At 41.4% G+C, this 26585-nt stretch overlaps 1 protein-coding gene across 8 annotated transcripts in view; it reads right to left on the reverse strand.

The window, feature by feature from the left end:
• The window catches only part of tenm1 (teneurin transmembrane protein 1), a 2430772-nt gene that overhangs the window by 824614 nt on the left and 1579573 nt on the right, over positions 1-26585 (reverse strand). For 7 of the 8 annotated variants that reach the window (XM_087991975.1, XM_087991977.1, XM_087991976.1 and 4 more), the window contains one exon: positions 26250-26532. The exons of the other annotated variant lie outside the window; for it this stretch is intronic. In XM_087991975.1, the coding sequence (XP_087848101.1) occupies positions 26250-26469 (220 nt within the window). In that variant the 5' untranslated portion in view covers positions 26470-26532. The remainder of the gene's footprint in view (positions 1-26249; positions 26533-26585) is intronic. 8 annotated transcript variants of the gene reach the window in all.

Consider the following 26585-nt stretch of genomic DNA (forward strand, 5'->3'; position numbering starts at 1 on the left):
GGGCTAGAATACATGGTGGCACAGTGGTTAGCACTGCTGCCTCACAGTGCCAGAGACCCGGGTTCAATTCCCACCTCAGGCGACTGACTGTGTGGAGTTTGCACATTCTCCCTGTGTCTGCGTAGGTTTCCTCCGGGTGCTCCGGTTTCCTCCCACAGTCCAAAAAAAAATGTGCAAGTTAGGTGAATTGGCCATGTTAAATTGCCCGTAGTGTTAGGGGCAGGGGTAAATGTAGGGGAATGGGTCTGGGTTGGTTGCGCTTCGGCGGGTCGGTGTGGACTTGTTGGGCCGAAGGGCCTGTTTCCACACTGTAAGTAATCTAAGGTAATCAGGGATGTACTGCTGAAGCTGTATAAGGTTCTTGTCAGTCCATATTTGGAATATTGTGAGCAGTTGTCGACCCTGTATCTAGGGAAGGATGTACTGGTGTTGAAAGGGGTCTAGAGGAGGTTTATAAGAGTAATCCTGGGGATGAAGGGCTTGCCAGATGAGAAGTGGCTGAGAACTCTGCGTCTGAACTCCGTAAGGTTTAGTTATGTGAGGGAGAATCTCATTGAAACTTACAGAATGTTGAGAGGCCTGTATAGCATTGACATGGAGAAGATGATTCCACTAGTAGAAGAGACTAGGACTTGGCAACCAGCTTCATTGAAGGGGTGACCTTTTAGAACTGAGATGAGGAGGAATTTCTTCAGCCAGAGTCTGCTGACTATGTGGAACTCTTGCGCAGGAAGCCATAGAGGCCAAGTTCTTGACGGTATTTCAAACAGAGATAGATAGCGTCTTGTTTAATAAGGAGATCGAGAGTTACAGGACGGAGATCGGAAAATGATGTTGAGAAACATATCAGCATTGACTGAATGGCAGAGAAGATCTAATTCTGCTCCTATATTTTATCTTTATATGGTAATACCCATTTAAGAGATGTTGCTTCAACAGACTTTGTCTTTGGATTACCCCAGCCCAGAGATTTTACCAAACTGTGGATACAAAATTGATTGAGTGAGAGAAAGCAGAGAGTAATAGTCAATGGATATTATTTGTGTTGGAAAAATGTTTGTAGTGGTGGTTCCCAGAGGTTGGTATTGAGACTCCTACCTTTTCAAATATATATTAATTATCTGTATCTTGGTGTGCAAGGGACAATTTCCAATTTGCAGATTTGAGGCAATTCAGGGAAGGCACACTTGGATGATTCCCTGGATGGAGAGATTGCCTTATGAGCAAAACTTAAACGTACTTGGACTCTCATCATTCCAATTCAGAAGAATGAGAGGTGATTTCATTGAAACATACAGACTTCTTTCAAGGCTTAACAGGGAAATTCTGACAAGAGTTTTCCCTCTGGAAGAGTCGAAGATGATATCAGAATAAAGGGGTGCCAATTTAAGTTTGAGATGAGGAAAAATTTATTCTTTGAAATCATTGATGTAAAGAGCACGTTGCTGGCGAGACCAAGATCTGTTGCCCAATCCTAATTGCCCTCTGAGAAAGTAAAAGTCAATGATATTGCTGTGAGTCTGGAGTCACACATCAGCCAGACTAAATAAGGATGACAGTTTCCTTCCTTCAAGGACTCAGTGAACTACATGAGTTATCTCAGATGATTGAGTGTCTTTGGAACTCCTTGCCACAGGTCAGTAGGAGAATCAAAGGTTAAAGAGAGAGACTACAACAGGAGATATGAAGAATGTTGGATTAGCCTTGCTCCTATCGAACGGTGGAACAGACCTGAGAGGCCAAACTGCCAACTTCTGTACCTAATGCTTATGAAGGAGAAGCCTGGAAACTATAGATCTGAGAGTCTGACTTCAGTGGTGGCTAAGTCATTGAAGGTAATACTGCAAGTACTGATTTATATACATTTGGAGAGGCAAGGAATGATTTTGGATAGTCAGCATGGTTTTGTGCAAAGAAAATCATGTCTTACTTGATTAAGTTTTTTGAGGAAGTAACCAAGAGGATTGATGAGGCAGAGCAATTGATATTGTTTACCTGGACTTGAGTAAAGCCTTTGACAAGGTTCCACATGGTCGACTAATTAGAAAGGTTTGATCACATGGGATTCAGGGTGAGCTTGCTAATCTGAAACAAAATTGGTTTAATGTCAGGAGGAATAGAGCAATAGTGAAGGCTTGTTTTTCGGACTGGAGACCTGTTATCAGCGGTGTTCCACAGGAGTCACCTTATGAAGAAAGATTGAGAGAGCTAGAGCTTTTCTCATTGGAGTGAAGAAGGATGAGAGGTGCCTTGATAAAGGTGTACAAGAGGATAAGAGGCATAGATAGAGTGGATAGCCAGAGACTTTTTTCCCATGGCAGAAATGTCGATCATGAGGGGGCATAATTTTAAGGTAATTGGAGGAAGGTTTAGGGGATATGTCAGAAGTAGGTTCTTTACACAGAATGGTGGGTGCATGGAATGCACTGCCAGCAGTGGTCGTAGAGTCAGATACAATAAGGGCATTTAAGTGACTCTTGGATAGATACATGGAAGATAGCACAATGAAGGGTATGCAAGTTAGTCTGAACTTAGAGTCAGATAAAAGGCCAGCACAACATTGAGGGCTGAAGAGCTTGTACTGTGCTGTACTGTTCTGTGTTCTGGATCGGTGCTGGGTCCACTTAAGTTTGTCATGTATCAACATGATTTAGAGGAGAATATGGAAGGCATGGTTAGTAAGTTTGCAGATGACACCAAAATAGGTAGTGCAGTGGACAGTGAAGGTGGTTATCTAAGATAACAAAGAGATCTTGATCAATTGGGTCAATGGAAATTAATTTGGATAAATGTGAGGTATTGCATTTTGTTAAAACAGACAAAGGCAAGATTTAGACAAGTAAGAGTAGGGCCTTGGATAGTATTTAAGAAGAGCGAGACCTAGAGGTTCAGGTACATAATTCTTTGAAGTTGCATCACATATAGACAGGGTGGTTAAGAAGATGTTTTGTATGTTTGCCCTCATTGCTCAGACCTTTGAGTATAGGTGTTGGGACATCATGTTGAGGTTGTACTGGACGGTGGAGAGGCCTCTTCTGGAGTACTCTATGTAGTTCAAGTTATCATGTTGTAGCAACGATATTATTAAGCTAGAGAAGATTCAGAGGAGATTTATCAGGATGTTGGCAGGAATGGAGGGTTTGAGTTATACAAAGAGGCTGGACAAGCTCGGACCTTTTTCTCTGGAACATAGGAGGTTGATGAGTGACCTTGTAGAGGTTCATAAAATTATGAGGGGTGCAGATAAAGTAAATGACAGTTGTCTTTTCCCAAGACGAGGTGAATTTCAAGACTAGGGGCATATTTTTAAGGTGAGTGGCATAATATTTAAAAAAGATGAGGGGCAACTTTTTTTTTTACACAGAGTGGTTCATGTGAGGAATAAACATCCAGAGGAAGTGATGGATGTGAGTACAGTTACAGCATGTAAAAGACACTTGAATAAGTATATAAATATGAAATTTTTGGAAGGTATGAGCTAAGTGCAGACAGGTGTGATTAGCATAGTTTGGAATTATGCTCAACAAGGCCTGATTGGACCGAAGGGTCTGATTCTGTGCTGTATGACTCTGAGATATAGAAACAGATTCAGACCACTGAGTCTGCACGACCATTCAATGAGATCTGATAATGATAATCTGCAAATCCACTTTCCTGTCTTTGCCATGTGATCCTTGATTCCGTTACTGATTTAATATTTATCTATCTCAGCTTTGAATAGAATAATCTAATTTTATTAGGTCAGCCGTTGGGTTGAAAATCACATGAAGCTGAATGTTATGTGATTTGGTGACATCTTGAAATGTTCACAAGCTAACAGACTCATGATCCATCAATAGCCCTTTTTAGCGAAGAGCTCAATTCACTGGTTACCTAAGATAACAAAGAGACCTTGATAAATTGGGTCAATGGAATTTAATTTGGACAAATATGAGGTATTGCATTTTGATAAAACAGACAAGGGCAGGACTCAGGCATAAAAAAATTCTTCATCTCAGTTTCAAATCGATGACCCCACATTCAGATTATAACAACTTGTTCTTGACTCGCCCAGAAGAGGAAACAATCTTTCTGAATCTACCCTGCCATGTCATCTCAGAACCTTATACATTTCAATACGATTGCCTCTCATTCTTTGAAACTCCCAGAAGTGTAGGCTCAACCTATTCAACTTCACCTCAGAAGAAAGTACCTCCATACCGGGGATGAACCGAGTAAACATTTTCTGGACTGCCTCAAATTCCAATATCTTTTTTCTGAGATTAGGGGCCCAAAACTCTAAGTCTGATGAGTGCCTTGTATAATTTTGGCCAAATCGCTAACTTTACACTCCATTCTCTTTGAAATGAAGGCCTATAGTCCATTTGTTTTCTTTACATCCTACTAGATTTAGATGCTAGCTTTTTTTGATTTATGCATGAGGTTTTCCAAAAATAAGTCCACATTTTATTTTATGCTATTGCAAGTTGTTCTGCTTTTTTACTAGGGGTATAATGGATGTGGGGTGGTACTTTGTTTTAGGATTGTCACTCTAATGTATTTGATGCTGCTTTAGTCATGTAATGTGATCATGCCCGTTTGGAGTAGCATTTCTCACTCCCAACCCTCCCACTAACTATCTTTCTGATATGCCAGTAGTCATACTGTTCAACCCTCTTGCAAATTAGACTCACACTGTAGACCTAAACCACACCATCTGCTCACTACCAATTCCGCATCCCCCCACCCCGCCCCCTAAACCAGCTCACCCCACACACACTGAGCAGACGTTCTGTTTGCTGTGTCTCCTGTTCCTGACCCTTCTGCCTGGGATTCATCCCATTTTCTGTCCATCACATTCCCCAACCCTGTCACCACTTCTCTCTGACTCCCTTGCTCCCTGCTTCTTCAAACCCTTTCTCTTGCCACCTCTTCGATCCCCTCAAATGCTACCTATTCTTCTCTCCAGCCCTCTCACTTGTTTCCTCTCTCTGCCTCTTGTTCACTGCCTCTCCTTTTCCAACCCTCATGCTTGCCATATCTCCCTCTCTAATCTACTCAATTGCTGCCTGTCATTTTCTACCATCCACTCTTTTTCTGCCTCTTCCATTACTGACTCTCCAAGCTACTTGCTTGTCTTGTCTCTCAGATCTGCTTGTTCACCACATCTCTTGATCCCCAACACTCCTTCCTTCCTACTTCTTCCTCTTTCTGAATTTCTTGCTCACCACCTCTCACACGCTCTGACCTTCCCACTCACTGCCTCTCCGACTCAGTTTATCCTCACCAACACTCCTAATTCCTGACCCTTCAGCCTGCTGACTCTCTCCCATGACCTTACTGCTCGTTGCAACTCCCACTCTCTGATTCTCCTTTTCACAATTTATCTTTTGCTTATCTTCCTCCTGTTTACTGCTTGCCTGGATTGCTAGAGCTCCAACAAGACTCAAAAACCTTAAAACAATCCAGGAACAAAGCAGTCCGCTTAATTGGCACCACATCTACAAGCATCCGTTCCCTCCACTACTGGTATTCAAGTGCACACTGCTGCTGCTACTACATGTAAGATGCACTGCAGAAATTCACCAAACATCCTTAGATAGTACCTTCCAAACCCATGACGACTGCCATCTAGAAGGACAAAGGCAGCAAATCCAATGGGACCACCACCACCTGTGAGTTGGCCTCTAAGTCACTTAACATCAATGGATCATTGTCTTTCAGTGTTGCTGGGCCAAATCCCTGGAATTCCCTGCATGAGGGCGTTGTGCGTCGACCTGCAGCAAGTGGACTGCAGCAGTTCAAGAAGGCAGTTCACCATCACCCTCTCAAAGTTAACTTGGGGCAGGCAATAAATGCTGGCCAGACATTGATACCCATGTTCCATGAGTGAATGAAAAAAAGAGGAAGCAGCAAGTTGAAGATATGAGAGGATGAAAGTTACCACGGGAGAGAGTTGGAGAGGTGTGTTGGGAAGCATCTGGGTGAAAAATGGAAAGATCAGCATGGTGGAAAAATTCTGCATTTTCCTTACATATTTGTAATGCATTTATGTTAAAAATAATTTCATTTACAAATGTAGGAATTTAGGATTTTGTAGTATATTAACTTGCATATTTGAAAGTTTATTGTTGATTACTCTGATGGGAAGGGTCCTGCAGAACCTATCAAAAGCTTTTACATTAAATTAAATAGTGTTTAGCAAATCAAAGTTATACTTTTCTGGAATTAAATGACAACACTAAGTGAGGAATTACTGCAGATTCAATTAGGGCAAGTTGGACAAGTGTATGATGGAGAAGTGGATAGAGGGTCATAATGACAGATTTTGATGACAGGAGGAAACTCTTATCTGATGGGCTATCGATTGGTTGAACCAAATAGTTTGTTTCATATTATTATGTGAGAGCACTGAGTAAACCTATCAGTAAATTGTGTGTTCCTCTAATAATCAGGCTAACAGAAATTGATTATAAGCTATAACTGTTTTAAAATGATTATAAAAAGACTTGCATTCACAGGAAACGACTGTTGGACATATACCACATGCTGATCCCTTCAAAGTAAAAGATAGTCTTGCAGGTGAGGTTCCTTATTGAACTTCTGTTCAGGAATGCACTTATTATAGTGAAATTATCTCCAAGTAGTCACATACAATTACTTTGTGTAGCAGCGCTTAATAGATAAAGTTATGAATTACATAAACTATCAATGCATTTAATTTAGGATGAAAATTGTGCCCATTAAAAGTAATTGCTTTCAGATTACAGAGGTAGGGTTATGTTGAAGCATTGGTGAACACTCATGACAGTGTTTTTAAACCGGCTGACAAAAATATGTTGATTCTTTCGAACATTAAAACCACTAGTGATGTAATATTCTGCAATACATATATGGAGTTTTACTTTTGTAGTGCAGAACATTTTGTTCTCCTTTCACTATTGGCACCCCAATCCATAAATGGCTGGAACTTCAAGCCTTTGGCTGAAGTTCTCATTAGTCCAAAAAGTGGATTCCAAAACATTTTAAAATGAAATTATTTTTTATTAGCCTTCCATTCGATTTAAGATATGAAAGGAGAATGTAAGGAAATATAGGAATACTGGCAATTGTGGCAGACAGACCATGTGGTATGTCCTATGTCCTTATTGACAACACACATTTTTAATGTAGAATAAGACCATATATTTCCAAGTTTCTCAAAGTCACTGTGAGTAATATATATTATAAGGCACTACAGTCATTCAAGGCCCACAATCTGATATAGAGTAAATCCTTTAAATTAGCAAAGGTACATTGTACAAAATGATGTATTAGCATATAGAATTTAATTTCCTGAACCAGGAATAAAAAGAATAGAAATTACTCTATTTCTCCTCCCTCTCTTTCAATCAGAGAATAAATAGAACACTATCACTTACAACGAATACCCAGATTCTGAACAAATTATAGTTCATTACATCGAAAGTTCGTCTTATCAAATCCCATCAAATGTTCATTGGAGTCTGAATTGCATTCCACAGATGAACACAGTAAGTGTGGCACTTTGTTATCAGAGAAAGTTGACATATCATTCATAACATTCACTCGGCTCATTACAGCAAAAAAAGTAATTAGTATAAATTTAGACCATGTACAGACAAGGCTTGGATTTGGCATTAATCATTCTGACAGTGAACTTTGCAAAACTTCAGACTCCAATTGCAGAAATGTCTTGTGTATAGTGATAAGTAATGAATATGTGTGTACATGTGTGTGCATAATTGGTGGTGGCAGGTGGTTGGAGATGTATGGTCTACAGAGCAGTGTGATAGGGATAGGAAGAGAAAACAGAGATCCTAGTTCTCATCAATGAAATAATCAACTTTATTTATATATTAGCCTCTGCTGATTTATAAAATAAAATCCAGAAACCAATTAAGGTGAACTTCATTTCCCTCCCCCTGGCTCTGCTTCTACTTGTACAGTAGAGCAGAGGTGGGGATAACCCAAAATTAAGAGTAACCATGTCATTGCAGCACATTTCACATTTTATTTTAACTTAGACAAAGTGGAAGGTCAAATCTAGGTGCACTCACCAGAAAGTGCAGAAAAGAAGATAAGCTAAACCAGGAAATCATCATCCACTGTCTCCAAATTCAATTGAATGTAAAATTATAGGAGGAAAGCTGTTATGGCTGCAAGAATAACAATCAAATTTTGAAGGCAAATCTGTAGATTGCAATTATGGTATGACTGTGATGTTGCAACAAACCTTTATATTTTAAAAGACCTTGACTCGAAAATTCATGCATCCACTTCATATCCACAAGTGTAGCCCCTGCCTAACACTGTAATCTCCTCTGGCCCATAATCCTCCAAAATAGCTGTGTTCCTCAGATTCTAGCCTCTTGAGCCTGTCCGATTGTAATCACTCCACCACTGCTAGCTTTGGCTGGGGTTACACAGACTCTAGGATATGGAATTCCTTCCCTAAACCTCGCTATGTCTCTTTACTCCTATGGCAAATGGGATTAAGGAAAATCCCAAGGCATTTCATACATATATAAGGAGCAAGAGAGTGCCAAGGGAAAAGGAAGATCCACTCAAGAATGAAGGAGGGAGCTGGAGGAAGTGGGTGAGATCCTTAATGTATACTTATTTGAACAATGTTTTTGTTTCCTCTCTTGTGTGAAGAATGCTTGCATGGGAACTATATTAGATCCTTGGAAATGCATTTTGCTTGTATCCATTACAAATTCATAGACTCTGTTGTCAGGCCATCATGTATACTTGGTGAGTGGCCATAGGAGACATGGAGAGGCCATGTGGATTATCTAGGATATGGAGGACATGAAACAGTGAGGAGAGTGATTGGTAAGCATTTGTTATTCATTATTTAAAGACCATTGTCCCCATAAATGGAGACAGGCATTCAAGCCATCTCTGGCTACTTCAAGTTTTACTTCCAGTGGCAAGACCCCACTTCCATCCAGTCCTATCTCCACAGTTTTAAAACATGGCAAGGCCTTTTTTCAGGAGAAAGTCTGTCAAGTTGGGAAATTACTTGTCTCTACCTTAGTGCTTTTTTCATGAAAATCCAGTCCCAAGTCTCCCTTTGACAATGAGAGAGTATCATTGCTGCAGTTAATAATCTCACCAAACCTCTGAATTAAATTATTGCTTTCTAAACATTCCCTGTTTATTATTCCACACATTATGGGGTATATTCACTTCAAGTTAGGATTGCAAGAAATCCTGAAAATTACAACTTTAAGTGAAACACTGACTTCCTTAGGAATCAATGTTAAAGATGGAGTTAGGCTTCATCACCTATTGTTTGCAGAGAGAAAAATATCAAAACATCATACCTTTAACCTCCAAGGTGAAATATAGTACTTTAAATTCTTGAGGGTGATTCTTGCTCAGAAAAGCCCAAACCTGGTGCATTACTGTGCATTTCTGACTGAAATAACTTTTTTAATTCTACCTCACTCTCCATCCGATTTTACTGCACATACCTCCAACCAAGGTGTGTACTCTATTACTCCAACATTTGCCCTAACTTACTCTCACCTACTCAATTTTCCCATACCACAGACTATGAATAGCCTGTGCACTGCCTAATCACCACAGGAACACCTCACTGACTAATCCCCCACTTGCATTAGCCTTAGCAGTTCTACCATCCACTTTCATCTCACACAATCTCTCCATTTCAGTCAATGCAGGAAAAAACACCCCACAATACTGCAGAAAGAAAACATCAAGACATGTTGCCTGACATTTAGCTCCTCATTCCCAATTAGGTGTGGGTCCTGACCCTGACTGCCACAACAGCCAAATTACTGTGTGAAAGTGAGGACTGCAGATGCTGAAAAAGCACAGCAGGACGGGCAGCATCCAAGGAGCAGGCAAATCGACGTTTCGGGCAAAAGCCCTTCATCAGGAATGAGGCAAGGAGCCTTGGGGAGGTGAGATAAATGGGAGGTGAGTGGGGCTGGGGAGAAGGTAGCTAAAAATGTAATATGGAGGTGGGGAAGGAGGTGGGAATGAAAGTGATAGGTCGGAGAAGAGGGTGGGAAGGAAGATGGGCAGGTAGGACAGGTCATGAGGATGGTGCTGAGCTGGCAGGTTCAGCTGGCAGCTACGCTGGGGTAACGTGGGGGGAGGGGAAATGAGGAAACTGGTGAAGTCCACATTGATGCCCTGGAGTTGAAGTGTTTCGAAGTGGAAGATGAGGCATTCTTCCTCCAGGCGTTGGGTGGTGAGGGAGCAGCGGTGGAGAAGGCCCAGGACCTGCATGTCCTCAACAGAGTGGGAAGGGGAGTTGAAATGTTCGGCCATGGGACAGTGGGGTTGAATGGTGCGGGTGTCCCGGAGATATTCTCTGAGAAGGTGCCCAGTCTCCCCACTGTAGGGGAACCGCATCGGGAGCAACGGATACAATAAATGACATTGGTGGATGTGCAGGTGAAAGCTTGATGGATGTGGAAGGCTCATTTGGGATTTTGGACAGAGATGACGGGAGAGGTGTTGGTGCAGGTTTTGCAATTCCTGTGGTAGCAGAGGAAGGTGGGTTGTTAGGGGCTGTGGACCTGACCAGGTAGTCACGGAGGGAACGGCCTTTGCAGAAAGTGGATATGGGTGGGGAGGGAAATATATTTCTGGTCGTGAGGTCCGTTTGTAGGTGGTGGAAATGTTGGCGGATGATGCAGTTTATGTGGAGGTTGATGGGGTAGAAGGTGAGGACCAGGGGGGTTCTATCCTTGTTACGGTTAGGCGGGGGGGGGGGGGGGGGGGGGTTTGAGGGCAGAGGTGCGAGATATGGATAAGATTCGTTGGAGGGCATCTTCAACCATGTCATAGAGAGTCATAGAAATGAACAGCATGGAAACAGACTTTGCGGTCCAACCCATCCATGCGACCAGATATCCCAACCCAATCCAGTCCCACCTGCCAGCACCCAGGCCCATATCCCTCCAAACCCTTCCTATTCATATAAGATCCAAATGCCTCTTAAATATTGCAATTGTACCAGCCTCCACCACTTCCTCCAGCAGCTCATTCCATACACGTACCACCCTCTGCATGAAAACGTTGCTCCTTAGGTCTCTTTTATATCTTTCCCCTCTCACCTTAAACCTATGCCCTCTAGTTCTGGATTCCCTGACCCCAGGGAAAAGACTTTGTCTATTTATCCTATCCATGCCCCTAATAATTTTGTAAACCTCTATAAGGTCACCCCTCAGCCTCCAACACTCCAGGGAAAACAGCCCCAGCCTGTTCAGCCTCTCCCTGTAGCTCAGATCATCCAACCCTGGTAACATCCTTGTAAATCTTTTCTGAACCCTTTCAAGTTTCACAACATCTTTTTGATAGGAAGGTGACCAGAATTGCATGCAATATTCCAACAGTGGCCTAAAACTAATGTCTTGTACAGCTGCAACATGACCTCCCAACTCCTGTACTCAATACTCTGACCAATAAAGAGAAGCATACCAAATGCCTTCTTCACTATCCCATCTACCTGCGACTCCACTTTCAAGGAGCTATGAACCTGCACTCCAAGGTCTCTTTGTTCAGCAACACTCCCTCGGACCTTACCATTAAGTGTAAAAGTCCTGCGAAGATTTGCTTTCCCAATGCACCTCGCATTTATCTGAATTAAACTCCATCTGCCACTTCTTAGCCCATTGGCCCATCTGGTCCAAATCCTGTTGTAATCTGAGGTAACCCTCTTCACTGTCCACTACACCTCCAATTTTGGTGTCATTTGCAAACTTACTAACTGTACCTCTTATGCTCGCATCCAAATCATTTATGTAAATGACAAAAAGTAGAGGGCCCAGCACTGATCCTTGTGGCACTCCACTGGTCACAGGCCTCCAGTCTGAAAAACAACCCTCCGCCACCACCCTCTGTCTTCTATCTTTGAGCCAGTTCTGTATCCAAATGGCTAGTTCTCCATGTTCCATGAGATCTAACCTTGCTAATCAGTCTCCCATGGGGAACCTTGTCGAACGCCTTATTGAAGTCCATGCAGATCACATCTACCTCTCTGCCTTCATCAATCTTCTTTATTACTTCTTCAAAAAACTCAATCAAGTTTGTGAGACATGATTTCCCACGCACAAAGCCATGTTGACTATCACAAATCAATCCTTGCCTTTCCAAATACATGTACATCCTGTCCCTCGGGATTCCCTCCAACAACTTGCTCACTACCGAGGTCAGGTTCACCGGTCTATAGTTCCCTGGCTTGTCTTTACCACCATTCTTAAACAGTGGCACCACGTTTGCCAACCTCAAGTCTTCTGGCACCTCACCTGTGACTATCGATGATACAAATATCTCAGCAAGAGGTCCAGCAATCACTTCTCTAGCTTCCCACAGAGTTCTCGGGTACACCTGATCAGGTCCAGGGGATTTATCCACCTTTACCCATTTCAAGACATCCAGCACTTCCTCCTCTGTAATCTGGACATTTTGCAAGATGTCACCATCTATTTCCCTACAGTCTATATCTTCCATATCCTTTTCCACAGTAAATACTGATGCAAAATATTCATTTAGTATCTCCCCCTTTTTCTGTGGCTCTACACAAAGGCCACCTTGCTGATCTTTGAGGGTCCATATTCTCTCCCTAGTTACCCTTTTGTCCTTAATATATTTGTAAAAACCCTTTGGATTCTCCTTAATTCTATTTGTCAAAGCTATCTCATGTTCCCGTTGTGCCCTCCTGATTTTCCTCTTAAGTTTACTCTTACTTTCTTTCTCCTCTTCTAAAGATTCACTCGATCTATCCTATCTATACCTGACATATGCTTCCTTCTTTTTCTTAACCAAACCCTCAATTTCTTTAGTCATCCAGCATTCCCTATACCTACCAGCCTTCCCTTTCACCCTGACAAGAATATACTTTCTCTGGATTCTTGTTATCTCATTTCTCATGTGGGAAAGGAAATTATGGTCTTTAAAGAAGGAGGCCATCTGGTGTGTTCTGTGGTGGAACTGGTCCTCCTGGGAGCAGATACGGTGGAGGCGGAGGAATTGGAAATACGAGATAGCATTTTTGCAGGAAATAGAGTGGGAAGAGGTGTAATCCAGGTACCTGTGGGAGTCGGTGGGTTTGTAAAAAATGTCCATATTGAGTCAGTCATCATTGATGTAGATGGAGAGGTCCAGGAAGGGGAGGGAGGTGTCAGAGATGGTCCAGGTGAATTTAAGGTCGGGTGGAATGTGTTAGTGAAGTTGATGAACTGCTCAACCTCCTCACGGGAGCACGATGTGGCGTCGATGCAGTCATCAATGTAGCAGAGGAAGAGGTGGGGAATGGTGCCAGTGTAACTATGGAAGATGGACTGTTCCACATAGCCAACAAAGAGACAGGCATAGCTGGGGCCCATGCGGGTGCCCATGGCTACCCTTTTTGTCTGGAGGAAATGGTAGGATTTGAAGGAGAAATCGTTAAGGGTGAGGACCAGTTCAGCCAAATGAATGAGATTGTCAGTGGAAGGGTACTGGTGGGGATGTCGGGAGTGGAAGAAATGGAGGGCTTGGAGGCCCTGGTCATGGCAGATGAAGGTATAGAGGGATTGGATGTCCATGGTGAAGATGAGGCATTGGGGGCCGGGGAAACAGAAGTCTTGGAGGAGGTGGAGGGCGTGGGTGGTGTCTTGAAAGTACTTTTGGAGTTCCTGGACTAAGGGGGATAGGACAGTATCGAGGTAGGTGGAGATGAATTCAGTGGGGCAGGAGCAGGCTGAGACCATGGGCCGGCCAGGGTTGTCAGGCTTGTGGATTTTGGGAAGGAGGTAGAATCGGGCAGTGTGGGGTTCCCGAACTATGAGGTTAGAAGCTGTGGGTGGGAGATCTCCTGAGGTGAGCTGTGCCTATGTCTCTAAACTGATTCTGGAGGATGCCCTTGAGTTTGTGTGCTTGGATCCTCTAAACAAAACACACTTCTTTGAACGTGGCTGAAGATTACTCTTTTTCGACATGGCCATTTACTTGAATTAAAATCAGTTTGCTGCATGTGCTGCTGGCACACCGTATAGGAGTAAGATTGACACAGCAGACACTGCAACATCTCAAGGCCCTTCGCTGATGCCTGCTGACAACGTATGCAAGCTTCCCACAGACTCTATGACTGTGCCAAAAGGATGTTGGTACACAAATACTGTGCGCATGTTAGCTCTGACCAAGGGCGCAAAGAGCTTACAGGCAAGGCAAGGCAGAGATGCTTTGAATATTGAGGTACAGGCTGTTTTGTGTAACACAATTGAGGGACACTGTTTCTGAAGTGTGAACTTTTAAAATGTGTATTGGCTGTAACGCGATTACATCGCCAATACTTTGAGCGCTGTTTCTAAAGCATGACTTTCTATAACACGGGTTGCGCACAAATGCAACCATCATGTTACAGAGGAGCTACCTGGGGGCACAAAGTAGGGGAGCACTAAGAGAGAAGCAAACAGTCCTAAGATGCTGCCTGGTCCAACCTATGAATGGGGTGCTTGTCTGTGTGTACAAGGTGCCCTTGCCGCAGCATTGCAATGCTGGTGCACTCCAAAGTGCAACATTAAACCAAGAAGGATACTATAAGTCAACTGGAGATGTGTCATGATGATGCAGAGAGATGTATCATGGTGCACACTATTGGTGTCCACGGACACTGGATGCAACCACTTCCCATCGGGTTTGCAAGTGTCCAGAGGATCAAGCAGCAAGCTGGAGCCACCAGGGACCCATTCTCACCTTCATGTCGGGATCCTGGCATCCAGTTTCTATTTGGCGGGTGGCAGAATAGAGAGCATGTATATGTGAGGTGAGATTAACTAATATTAAAGAGGATACTGAGTGACAATCACCATTAGTAGGTCTGCTGCTACTCATCGCATTTAAGCATCTGAAACTAAGTTGAAACTGACTCTTACCGTTGAGGAAGGTCTCATTCAACATTTAACAGGCTTCTCCCAAATTTCTCACCATTGTCCATATGACTTAGGGCCCTGGGAAGATTCTGTCTGAGGGCACAGATTCATTGGTGCCAACTGTATTATGGTGATCGAGGAGTTTGTTGATGATGTAAGGAGCACAATCTCATGAGGGGTGAAATGATTTGAGAATTAACCAGGAAGTAAAGGATGTTAAGAAAGGGAATGGTACTTTCGATGTGGAGAGAAGACATAAAAAAGAAACAACTTAGAAGTGAAAAAACATCAATACCTTTTAAAAGGGAGACTCAAAACAAGAATACTTGTGTTCATTGGTCATTGAGTATCAGAGTTGGGAGGTAATGTTGCAGCTATACAGTATATTGGCGAGGCCACATTTACAATACTGAGTTCAATTCTGGTCTTCCTGCTCCCGGAAATATGTTGTTCATCTTGAAAGATTTCAGAAAAGATTTACAAGGATGTGGCTGTGAATGGAGGTTTGAGCTACAGGGAGAAGCTGAATAGGCTGCAGCTTTTCTCCCTGGAGAGTTGGAGACTGGGGGGGTGACCTTATAGAGGCTTATAAAATCATGAGGGGCATGGATAAGGTGAATACCAAGGGTCTTTTCACCATGGTCGGGGAGTTCAAAACAAAAGGTCATATTTTTAAGGTGAGAGGGCAAAAATTTAAAAGGGACCTGAGGGGCAACTCTTTCACGCAGAGGGTGATGTATGTTTGCAATTAACTGACAGAGGAAATGGTGGAAGCTTGTACAATTACAACAGTAGAGGGGTATATTAATAGAATTTAGAGAGATATGGGTCAAATGTTGCCAATTGGACCAAATGAGTTTAGGATTTTTGGTCAGTGTGGATGAGTTGGACTGAAGAATCTGTTTCCACGCTGTATAACTTAATGACTGTGAGTTCCTACATTTTTCTGCATACCTCAACATAATTGCACAAAATGTTATCTTAATCAACAGTCTTGTAAACAAATGGGATAGGTTATCAATTTTATGCAGGATCCTACTTTAGAACTGCACCCCCCTCCCCCCCTCCCCCCCAAAATACTATCCTTTTTCTTACAATTGTGCATTATTAGCAGTCTATTTTTCTTTTTAACTTTTCCAAATTATTTCAACCAATTGCAGGCCTTCTGTCTCTCACATGGGAGATGCCAGCTTGCCAATGCCCAAACTCAATGGTGGGTGCTCCTGGTTCGACAGAAAGGAGGCTGGAGAGGATGATTTCTGCAACAACAAGGAAAGTCTCAGATTCTCCTGGGGGGAGAGATCTGAAAGGATAAGTGGAAGAGGGTTGATGGAGGTCAGGATCTGCCAGGAAGGCAACACAGAAGGAAGGATGGAGTGGCATCTGGTGCAGGGAGCGCATCCCTAGAATGAGGTGAACTACTTTTTTTCCACCTTTCTTCAGTAAGTGTTTAAAAATGGGCTGTGCATTCGCATCTGGCTGCCTACTCTGGCTAAACATTGATGCGGCATTGTTTGAGCTTTTAATAAGCTCAGTTGGCCCTTAGTTAGTTAGTTATAGAGGGGGATGGTTGCCAATCCCCATGCCTACTCACCCTCCATGTTCGTGCTTGAGCCCCAGGGATGCCAGGAAGACGGTGGACTGAGCATCTAAATTATCTGACAGGCCTCGCATCAGGACAAAAACACACCCAGTGGGGATATAGTAAAATCAGCCCACTGTTCATCAATTTGATGATAAATAAACTAATAATTTTCCAGGCATTATAATAAATACAGAAAGTCTAACATTCTCAGCAAACAATCTTTACCCTTTCCTCCACACCCAAAGAACTCTATCTATTTGCATTCTTAGAATACACCCTAATTCTTGTACTTGCGAGAAATTCATATGTGACTTTGTTTGTTAATCCTATCTTTCATTTTTAATTTCAACCCTCTGGCATTTGCACCTTCTGCTGTAGTGAGCTATTTGCTTGGATCATTAATGAATGATATGCATTTATCATAAGTTTAAATGTACCAGGGACAATTTGACATTAGGCAAAGCTGAAATCTCCTTAAACATATGCAATTCAAGTTCATGACTTCCATTAAATTTCCAACATGGAGCATTATAATTTATATGCCTTCAATTTCTCTGGCATTTTCTCGATTTTACTATAATAGTTCTAATGGAGAGAGTGTAAAATGCTGTGACTGAGTGAAACTGTGTTTATAAATCATGATGGCACTCTTGGGCAATCAAAATCATTTCATAAAGTTCAAAGCTAGCAACAATGGGTTGAGAGATGTCGACAGCACATAGTATTAACCAATTCCACAGCAATACCAAGATGTTTTCTAAAATACATCAAGTTCCTCAGAATATGTTAAGAACATATTCCATCAGGAATATCTAAAACAAAATTAGCTAAAATTATTGTTCATCAATTTGAATTTTCCATCTCCATGAAACTGTATTCATTGCAATGAGTCCTAATATCAATCCTTACTCAGTGTTTGATGATTGTAAAAATGTTATAACAGTACATGGAGATTCTTATTTATCTGTGAATAAGGTTCATATTCTTAACTTCCTGTTCCATGAAACAACCACTGGAACAATTACTTCACAGCTGAAAAGAATTGCAAGCTGTCTCACAATAGCAATCTTCAGACAAAAGATAAGTTGCTCCATTATCATCATTAAATTACAAATTCAGCACCTTTAGAGTGCTTTGAAATCATTCTGAACACTCCTTTATCTTACTTATAAATCTGATAATACCATGTGCTTCATTTGACAAGTTGAAAGCATCTCACTGAAGTCCTGTTACCTTTCTGATAAAACCTTCAGCCTTTATCACTTTTCAAGCTTACAGATATTTCATGGAACTAAAAGCAACAATCAGATTGCAATGTCTGCTTTGATATGAAATGTCCTAGCTATAGAATTTGGATCATCACCTTTTCATTGTATCCGTAACATTTCATGTTGTCTGATTTCTATTTTGCGCATTATATTCTTTAATACAGCAAAAGCCATTAAAAGTCTCAAGGATGTACCCTTTGATGTGTCTTTGCAGCAGTGCTCTTTTCCGATGTTATTCTGAAATCCTGCGAGACATGGCATTAAAGAGAGGTTATGCTCCTCATAATTAATGATGCCATTTGGTAAGTAAATAATTTAATCTGGGAGATCAGACGGCAGGCACAATTGACAGCAACCATTGTAACCACTGCAAGAAAAATGACAACAGCGGAAAATAAGCTACCACAGAAAATTTTCATTCCTCTGCCCTCAACTGAACCTTCGACTCTGACCTGCCCCATTCCTGCTTTTGGTACTTCTCTCCCACAGGCATTACTCATATTGAAGCACAGTTCCCTCAGCCCTCTGGAACATCTCCAAAATAACCTTCCAAAACAGACAGCTTCATCAACAGGCCATTCAGCTGTGTACACCACCATCGACAAGCCTATGGGTCAACTGTGCTTTCAGTTGAAATCTTGTGTGAAGTCCTGCAGCAGGAAAATCTGTTTCTTTGTTCCTACTAAGTAAATAAGGCTTCGTTTGACACTGATGAAGGGATTAATATTGACAAAGACTCTGGGAATAACTACATTGCTTTTTAAATAAAATTTGTTCACTTGGATATAGGTGTTACTGACTAGGCCAGCTTTGATTACCCAAGTCTAATTTCCCACAGGGCAGTTATGTCCGAACTAGTTCTGTTGGCCTGGAGTCTAATGTAGGCCAGACCATATAAGAATGGCAGATTTCCTTCCTTGCAGGACACTGATGAACCAGTTGGATTTTTCTGACAATCAACAAGAGCTTATTGTCATCATTAGACCATTAATTCCAGATTTTGATTGAATTCAAATTCTACTATCTGTCATGGCAGGATTCAAACCAGGTCCCGAGAACATGACCTGGGTCTCTGGATTAATAATCTACTCATAATACTATTAGGCCATGATTTACTGCTCATCTTCTTTGAGAAAGTGCAGAGAACAGCTTTACATTCAGCTGAGAGGGCAGAATGAGCCTCAATTTATCATTTTCTCGCAAAGATGGCATCTCTAACAGCATTGAAGTCCCTAGGTTCTACACTGCAGTGTCAGTTTTGAGTGTCAGTTCAGGCCCTGGAGTGTAACCTGAACCACAACATTCTCTCACAGAAGTGACAGTACTTTCAACTGGGCCCCCATTGACACACAAACAAAAGTCTCTATACAGAGGTATCTTCTTTGTTAAAAATGTTTCTTACAATTTCAGATCCAGTCCTCAGATTCCATTCCTTAAGTAGACATTTAAATTTCCAGGGTATGATTTGAAATTCTGCAAATGTTCAGGCATCATTTGAAATTCTTAGCCCTGTCAACATTGCACTCTTGCAACTAACAAAGTTGAACACCTAAATACTCATTTTGTTACAAATATAGACATATTCCTCAGTCAGGATATAAAACTGTTGCCAAAACATACAATGAAGAGATTTTCAACTTTTTTATGACATGATAATGTGTTCTATTATTTGGTTCAGTGTCTTCTCTGGACCCTGAGGTTTACTTTTGCTCTACAGAAATAAACTGAGCATGTAGAAATAAATAGAAGAAAAAAGTCATCATTCTAAATATAAGGTGCTAAATAAAACCCTGATTTGCAAACAGTTTGGAAGATGAGGCGACTGTACAAATCCAGCAGGTGGCCTGCATGCTTCTTATCTGACTGCCCCATCCCTATTGCAAGGTCGCTCACAACAATCCTTAATTGAAGTCCTAAAAGACAATCAATGTCCTCATTTAAAGGTCCCAATCCCTTTGTTTCAGGGATTTGACCATGAACAGGAAGTACCTATGCCAATTAGCTTGGCCACCAGACTTCACTACCACAGAGGCCATCAGAGGCCACTCCACCAGCCAGAGGTTTATTCCTCCCTATGTTGTCCTACTCCATGACATTTCAAACACTAGCTTCTGACACCTGTCATCTCTTTCCGTGGGGACTTCCAGCATGGTAACCAGCACCGCCTCAAGTACTTACTCAAATCTCCAACACACGTCTGCCCATGTCTGCGTGGGTTTCCTCCAGGTTCTCCAGTCTCCCCCCACAGTCCAAAAATGTGCAGGTTAGGTGAATTGGCCATGCCAAATTGCCTGTAGTGTGTTGGTGAAGGGGTAAATGTAGGGGAATGGGTTGCTCTGATGGCCTCTGTGGTAGGTTGCTCTTCGGAGGATCGGTGTGGACTCGTTGGGCCGAAGGGCCTGTTTCCACACTGTAAGTAATCTAATCTAATCATGATGTTGGAAAACTGTCAGCCTGTTATTGGTTGCCATCTCTGAAAGGTGAGACTGCTTGATCCAGCAGATCAGAGATCACAACTCCAACCTCATTAGGATCAATTAGCCAAATGGCTATGGGAACCTGTTGGCTCTCTCCCCCAACTTGTTATTGAGTGAAGGGGGTATCTAGCATGTTGTATAATTCAGTCCTAGTTTACTATTTGAGTTTTTACAGGAATTGCTGGTCATAAAAGGCCCTCTTTATTATTTAGGCAGAAGTGCCATACAGATGTCCCAACAAATAACCAGTTGGGCAATTAAATGACAACTGGAAAATTCCAGGCTCACTTCTTACTTTGAGTAGAATCAGGCGTTGGAGGCAACCTGATGAATCTCAGTACCCTGACCTAATGATGAAGAGATTACCCAAGTTATATCAGACCATTTATTGTGAAGCACTTGCTCAGTCTATGGGTGAGCACAGCACTAGGATTGGGAGGATAGTCCCAACATTATAGCCTGTTAATACCAAGATCCTTCAGTTCATTGACAGGATGCAGACATTGCTGGCAATGCCAACAATTATTGCCCATTCCTAATTACATTGGAGACGTTAGCCACATGTTATTCTTGGGATCAAGGGAGGGGTGCAGTTAGGAAGAGAATTCTATACATTTTACCCAGGTACACTGAAAGAATAGCAATGTATTGCTTGGCTTGAATGCTGGGTGACAGTGTTTCTAGTATTTACTGCCCTTGGGGGCTTCCTTGGTGGTAGAAGTTGGGGTTTAGAAAATGCTTTTAAGGGAGGCTAGCTGAGTTACTGCAATGTGTCTTGTATATGGAGCATGCTGCTGCCAGGTGATGAAGGGGATGAATGTTGAAGGAAATCAATGGAGTTTTAGTCAAGTAGGTTGCTAACTCTTGAATCATGTCGCGCGTCTAGTTTGTTATTGGAGCTATACCCATAATGGCAAGTGTACAGCATTCCATAACACTTTTAACACTTTGTGAATGATGGATAAGTTTTAGGGAAATAGAAGGTGGATATTCCCCACAGAATTCCCAGGCACTGGACTAGTCTTGTAGCCATAGTATTTTAAATAGGTGGTCTAATTCAGTTTCTGATCAATGGTGATTCCAAAGATATTGCTAGTGGAAGATTCAGCATTGTTAAAGTCATAGAATGTCAAGGAAAAATGGTAGGATTTTCTCTTTTTTGAGCTGGTCCTTGCCTAGCACATGCATGATATTAATGCTACTTCTTGCTTTTAAGTCTAAGTCTGGATGTTGTCTAGGATATTTGTAGAGCCTGCTCGTTCAATGAGCTGTTTCATACTGCAAATGTTGCACACACACACAAAAAAACTTAACTAAAAAAATAAATCTTTAAATAGCAATTCAGTGGTATAAACAAACAATTATTCAGTAATCAGATCAAAGACAGATATTTTGGAAGAACTTTTTTTAAAAAACTGTCCAACTGTGTGTATAACTCTCTTGAGTTAAGTAGTTCAATAGCATTCAAAACTCAGCCAAGGATTTTTAATAGGATTAATTCTCAAAATAAACCATGATAGCAACAGACAAAGCAGGTTGAAACTGGATGATCAGATAGTTCAGTTTTTATTGAAGTAACACGAGAAGGCTTTCATTCAATGAATTCCAGGAGTAGATGGCTGTATGTTTTCAAAGTTAAAGCAAAAGACCATTCCTTTTTTCATTAAAAATGGAAGTACTAAAGAAAGTAAAATACTTTGGGTCCTGATACTAAATTTCAGAAACATTGTTTTCTTAATGTTGAGTGCATAGTAGCATGTTTTTCAAAAGGGAAATTGTTGAGGTTGAAGGCATGTACCGTACCTTTAAGAGAGCATGAATGTTGCTTTGCACTGAGAGCTTACAAGCACCAGTCATATGACTAACTAGCAGTCCCAGAGTGTACTGCAAAATTGAAAGTATGTACCATTTGGCTGTGAAATGGATACCTGAGTGTTGGTTGCTGTTTTGACAACAATTTGAATTTAATCAATCAGTTCAAATTATGCCTCAGGATACTAAAACCCAATCAACTTTGTATTCATTGTTTTGCCAACATTGAACCACTGAGATGATCCGATGTTGGGACGATAAAAAAGGCAAGCAGTTTGAAAGTCAGACAGAGTAAATGCCACCAAGAGAGTAACTGCCAACTCTCTATCAAAGGTACCTTTTCATATGAAACATCTTCACAGTAAAAGAAAGAAGACAACCCAGAGAGATCTTGAGCCAAAAGAAGAAAGACACTGACAACGACAACCGGTGTATGGCTTTGAAAATAAGTTGCTGTAATTTTAATAAGTGCTTTATTGGAACAGTATACTGTCATAGAGTTAGAGGCAGATAATAAGTAGTTAAGAGAAAGGAGGGGCTTAGATTTGCGAATAGTTGTTGTTTAATGTTCACTTTCAAAATTAAATAATAAATTGATTTTTTTGTTAAATAGTGGAATTTGGGAGTTCTCTGTCACTCATATTTTAACAGATTATGAGATAAGGTGAGCTTTTCTGTGTGTTTTGTTTAATTAGCAGAAGGGTTCACCGCCGTGTCATAACAAAATATATTCTCAAGCATCTCAATGTTTACACAACACTGGCCAATGTAATGGTCAACTTACTTTTGCAAGGCAGAGCCATCTCACTGACAGCATGGTCCTGCGTCCTCAGTAGACTTCTATCAAGTTTCTTCAAGTCTTAAACAAGGCAGGCTTTCAGAGGCATCCTAAATCTCCCCCAAAAGTACAAAAGTAACAGCGGATCGGAAGTACAAATGTCTCTTCAGGTTGTCAATGGTGGCCTTGACATTAAAGGACATGTGTGCAAGACTGTGCCTCTTATTTGTAATCCTCCCCATAATGGGAAGATGGTTTGGTCTCATTTTAATATAGGAAATTTAAACTCCAAACAGTGACCGCTGCAGCAGGTAGCACTGCTGAGCTGAGGACCTGTCAGCCAATTGGAGAACCAGCTACTCTTGAAGATGCTCTCCCCATTTTTCAAACCAGTACAGGAGGCCTACAACAGCAGCTCATTAGTAGTTCTCCCGAGTGGCCGAAGTCAAGCTGTCCAAGCTTATCGGTCTGTTCTAGTAGCTCCAGTGCATGGCCCTGTTTGCATTATTCAGGTCCATTAATGAACCAATTTATAAATAATAATACTTAAAACGTATGCACTTTTCTCATTAGTTTTCATTTGTCCAGAAGTTACACAATGTCAAAAATCAGATTTACTTCACACAGACTGTGATGCAATAAAAACAATCATAGAACACAAATTATTTTTAAAAAGAGCAGAGAAGACAGTGGCATAACACTCCTGAAAGATCTCCAATTGAAAAAAAAATGGACTAATCTGTTTAGCAAAAGTTCTTCCCAGTTTCTCATTTGTTTGCCAGTGAATAACAGAATGCAGTAGTAATGTCTGTCAAACAGAAGCAGTGTCTTTAGTACAATGGATCCCTAATGATCTCAAACCTTCATATATTTAAATATATTTTAGGCACTGTGGGTGGAACATTGCTGAGAGTGATGCTAACCCACCATCAGGCTGATTTCTGAGACTTGAACCCACTCATTGAAGGAGCTTGCTATCAGATGAAATTTTACAATGAGCAATGAATTAGCTGCTACCTCTGCATTCATCTTCCAAATCAAGGTGGCGAATGGGTTCAAGAGGCAGGAGGTGGAGACAGTATGGCACACTACAAGGGCAGTACAACAAGGAGGAGCTTTGCTCATGTCCAAGCAATCAAAACTGCCCTGATGCAATGTAGCTGCTATCACTCTCAGGCACTGCTTGTGAATTCAGAAGTCCATGTTGTCAGAGAAATCACAAAATATCATCAATAAATACAAACCTCTGTTATGGGAATACGTCAATCTTGTCATTTTCTGCTGTTAAGTATTGAAAAGTCTTGAAGTTTCATACAGTTCCAACATCCCATTGTGCAGCCATATCACCTTTGTTGCCAGTGTACTGACCCAGCAGGTAAAAACAAGGACTGCAGATGCTGGAAACAGACAGTCCATGACACTGGTAAAATTGTCTTGCAGTCAAAAAAACATTGATAATTTCACTCTCAATAGTATTAATTTGTTTCACACCACAAATGCATGGATTTCTGGCATTAGTCTCAAATATTCATTGGGAAAAGCTGCTAGAGGTGAAACATATCTACAGGCTAGCCAGATACATTGATTCTGAAAATTTCCCCTCCACATCCTCCCCCATTACTTCCAGCTAAAAGAATGAACAGTCTTTGAGTTGTGCAACACTTTCATGGTAGGCAAGTAAAACAGTCAAGGTAAATAAATACCACAGATTCAGGTAAAATTATCATAATGCTGTGAAGACAACTCCGTGATACCTCGCCAAGACCTTCCCCAAGCCTCCACTTCCTGCCCTTAAACAACCACCAAACCTCAAACAGATCATTGTTCGTAGCAAACTGCCCGGCTTTCAGGACAACACCATACAACCTTGTCACGGTAGACGGCAAGACATGTCATAGTGTCCACACAGATACCACCATTACGCTTGGGGACATTTTCCACCATGTACGTGGCAGGTACTCATGCAACTCAGCCAACATTGTCGATCTCATCACTGCAGGCAAGGATGCCCTGAGGCATGCTACAATGGCAAGACCGAGCAGAGGTTACAACAACGGATGAATGGACACCACACAATAATCAACAGACAGGAGAACACTTCAGCGGTCTGGGACATTTGACCTTGGACGTTTGGGTGACCTTGGTCCTCCAAGGTGAACTTCAGAACAGGCAACAAAGCAAAGCGGCCGAGCAAAGGCTGATAGCCAAGTTTGGTACCAATGGGGATGGCCTCAATCGGGACTTTGGGTTCATGTCACACGATAGGTGACCCCATTGCACAACACACACACACTCCTACAGATACACACACACCCCTTACAGACCCATACACTCACGCAGACCCTCTCTCATACACAAGCTTTCTCTCATGCGCTCACACATACACTCCCACACACACACCCTCTCACAGACTTACACCCCTTTACACTCACACTCATAACCCTCCCCACACATACATACACCTTCATGCACACACATACATATGTTTGTGGGGTGAATTTGTACTTGCAGAATTACATTTTATTTTGCTCAAAAACTGCATGAATCCGTGTAAGATTCTGTGAAGCCAATGAGAGACATAACAAACAATCCAGGTCTTTTTCAATATATGATTTTAGTTACAGCACGCTGTAAACCTTTGCTATAAATTCTGTGTCTTACATTCTTGTACTCCACAACCACCTGATGAAGGAGCGGCGCTCTGAAAGCTAGTGTTTCCAAATAAACCTGCTGGACTATAACCGTGTGTTGTGTGATTTTTAACTTTGTACACTCCAGTCCAACACCACTATCTCCAAATCATGTCTGATTTCAATTGAGGAAGTTCTAATGAACAATATCCCTGCCATAATTAGTGATTAATTATGACAAGTCACAACATCTCACCAATTCACATTTCAAACAAAACATGGTACATTCAGAATTGGCTCCTTTTAAGGTGCAGACTATTGTTTGAAAGATGAGCAAAACACTTAACCTTGCTAATTCTGAACTGCTCATAACTGATATTTAGAAAATAAAGTTCACACAAATTGCAATTTTGTTTACTATTGGTAAACCTGAATGAATGAAATATATTTCTATGGAAACTGATTGTTCTAAAATTATTGCAGTGCAATGATACATAAACAACATATACATTTTAAAAGGGGCAAGGTTAACCAATGGTTCCACTAAGCTGGTATTGAAACTACTTTTATTCCATCAGATTCAAAGAGTGAAAATACAATAAATTAAACTTCCATATAAAGTATCATTTAAATTGCATTTCAAGATAATATAAGCTGACTGACTGGAAATGGACTTACTTAGAGACCTCTTTTAACTTGAACATTGCATGCGATTTTTGAGAGACAAGAGTTATGAGAGGTGCATTCTATATTCAGATTTACATGTAAAATTTTTTAACATATCCACACAAAAACACCCCGATACCTTGTCTGGATTCTTCAACCGTTTGCATGATATCTTTTGTATGACTGTTGTAATTCATCCTTAACTCCTTGTTGAATTCATGAAGTGTTTCTCGAGAATTATAGGATTTGTGGGGGCTTCTGCCATCTTCACTTTCATCTGAAGAACTAGTGTATGCCAATTCCATCTCACACCGAACTTTTGACAGTGGTTGATAAGGTTTACAATCCATCTGATCCATTCCTTGTAAAGCTGGTAGACGTACATTAAAACAGGGCGTTCAAAATGCTCAATCGAAAATGACCTGCAAAGTGAGAGAGAAAAACTATGTAAGACTGAATAAAATTACATTTCCTG

Source organism: Chiloscyllium plagiosum, unplaced genomic scaffold (assembly GCF_037043375.1).
Source record: "Chiloscyllium plagiosum isolate Xiang-an unplaced genomic scaffold, Cpla_swu_hap1 HiC_scaffold_11, whole genome shotgun sequence".
NCBI lineage: Eukaryota > Metazoa > Chordata > Chondrichthyes > Orectolobiformes > Hemiscylliidae > Chiloscyllium > Chiloscyllium plagiosum.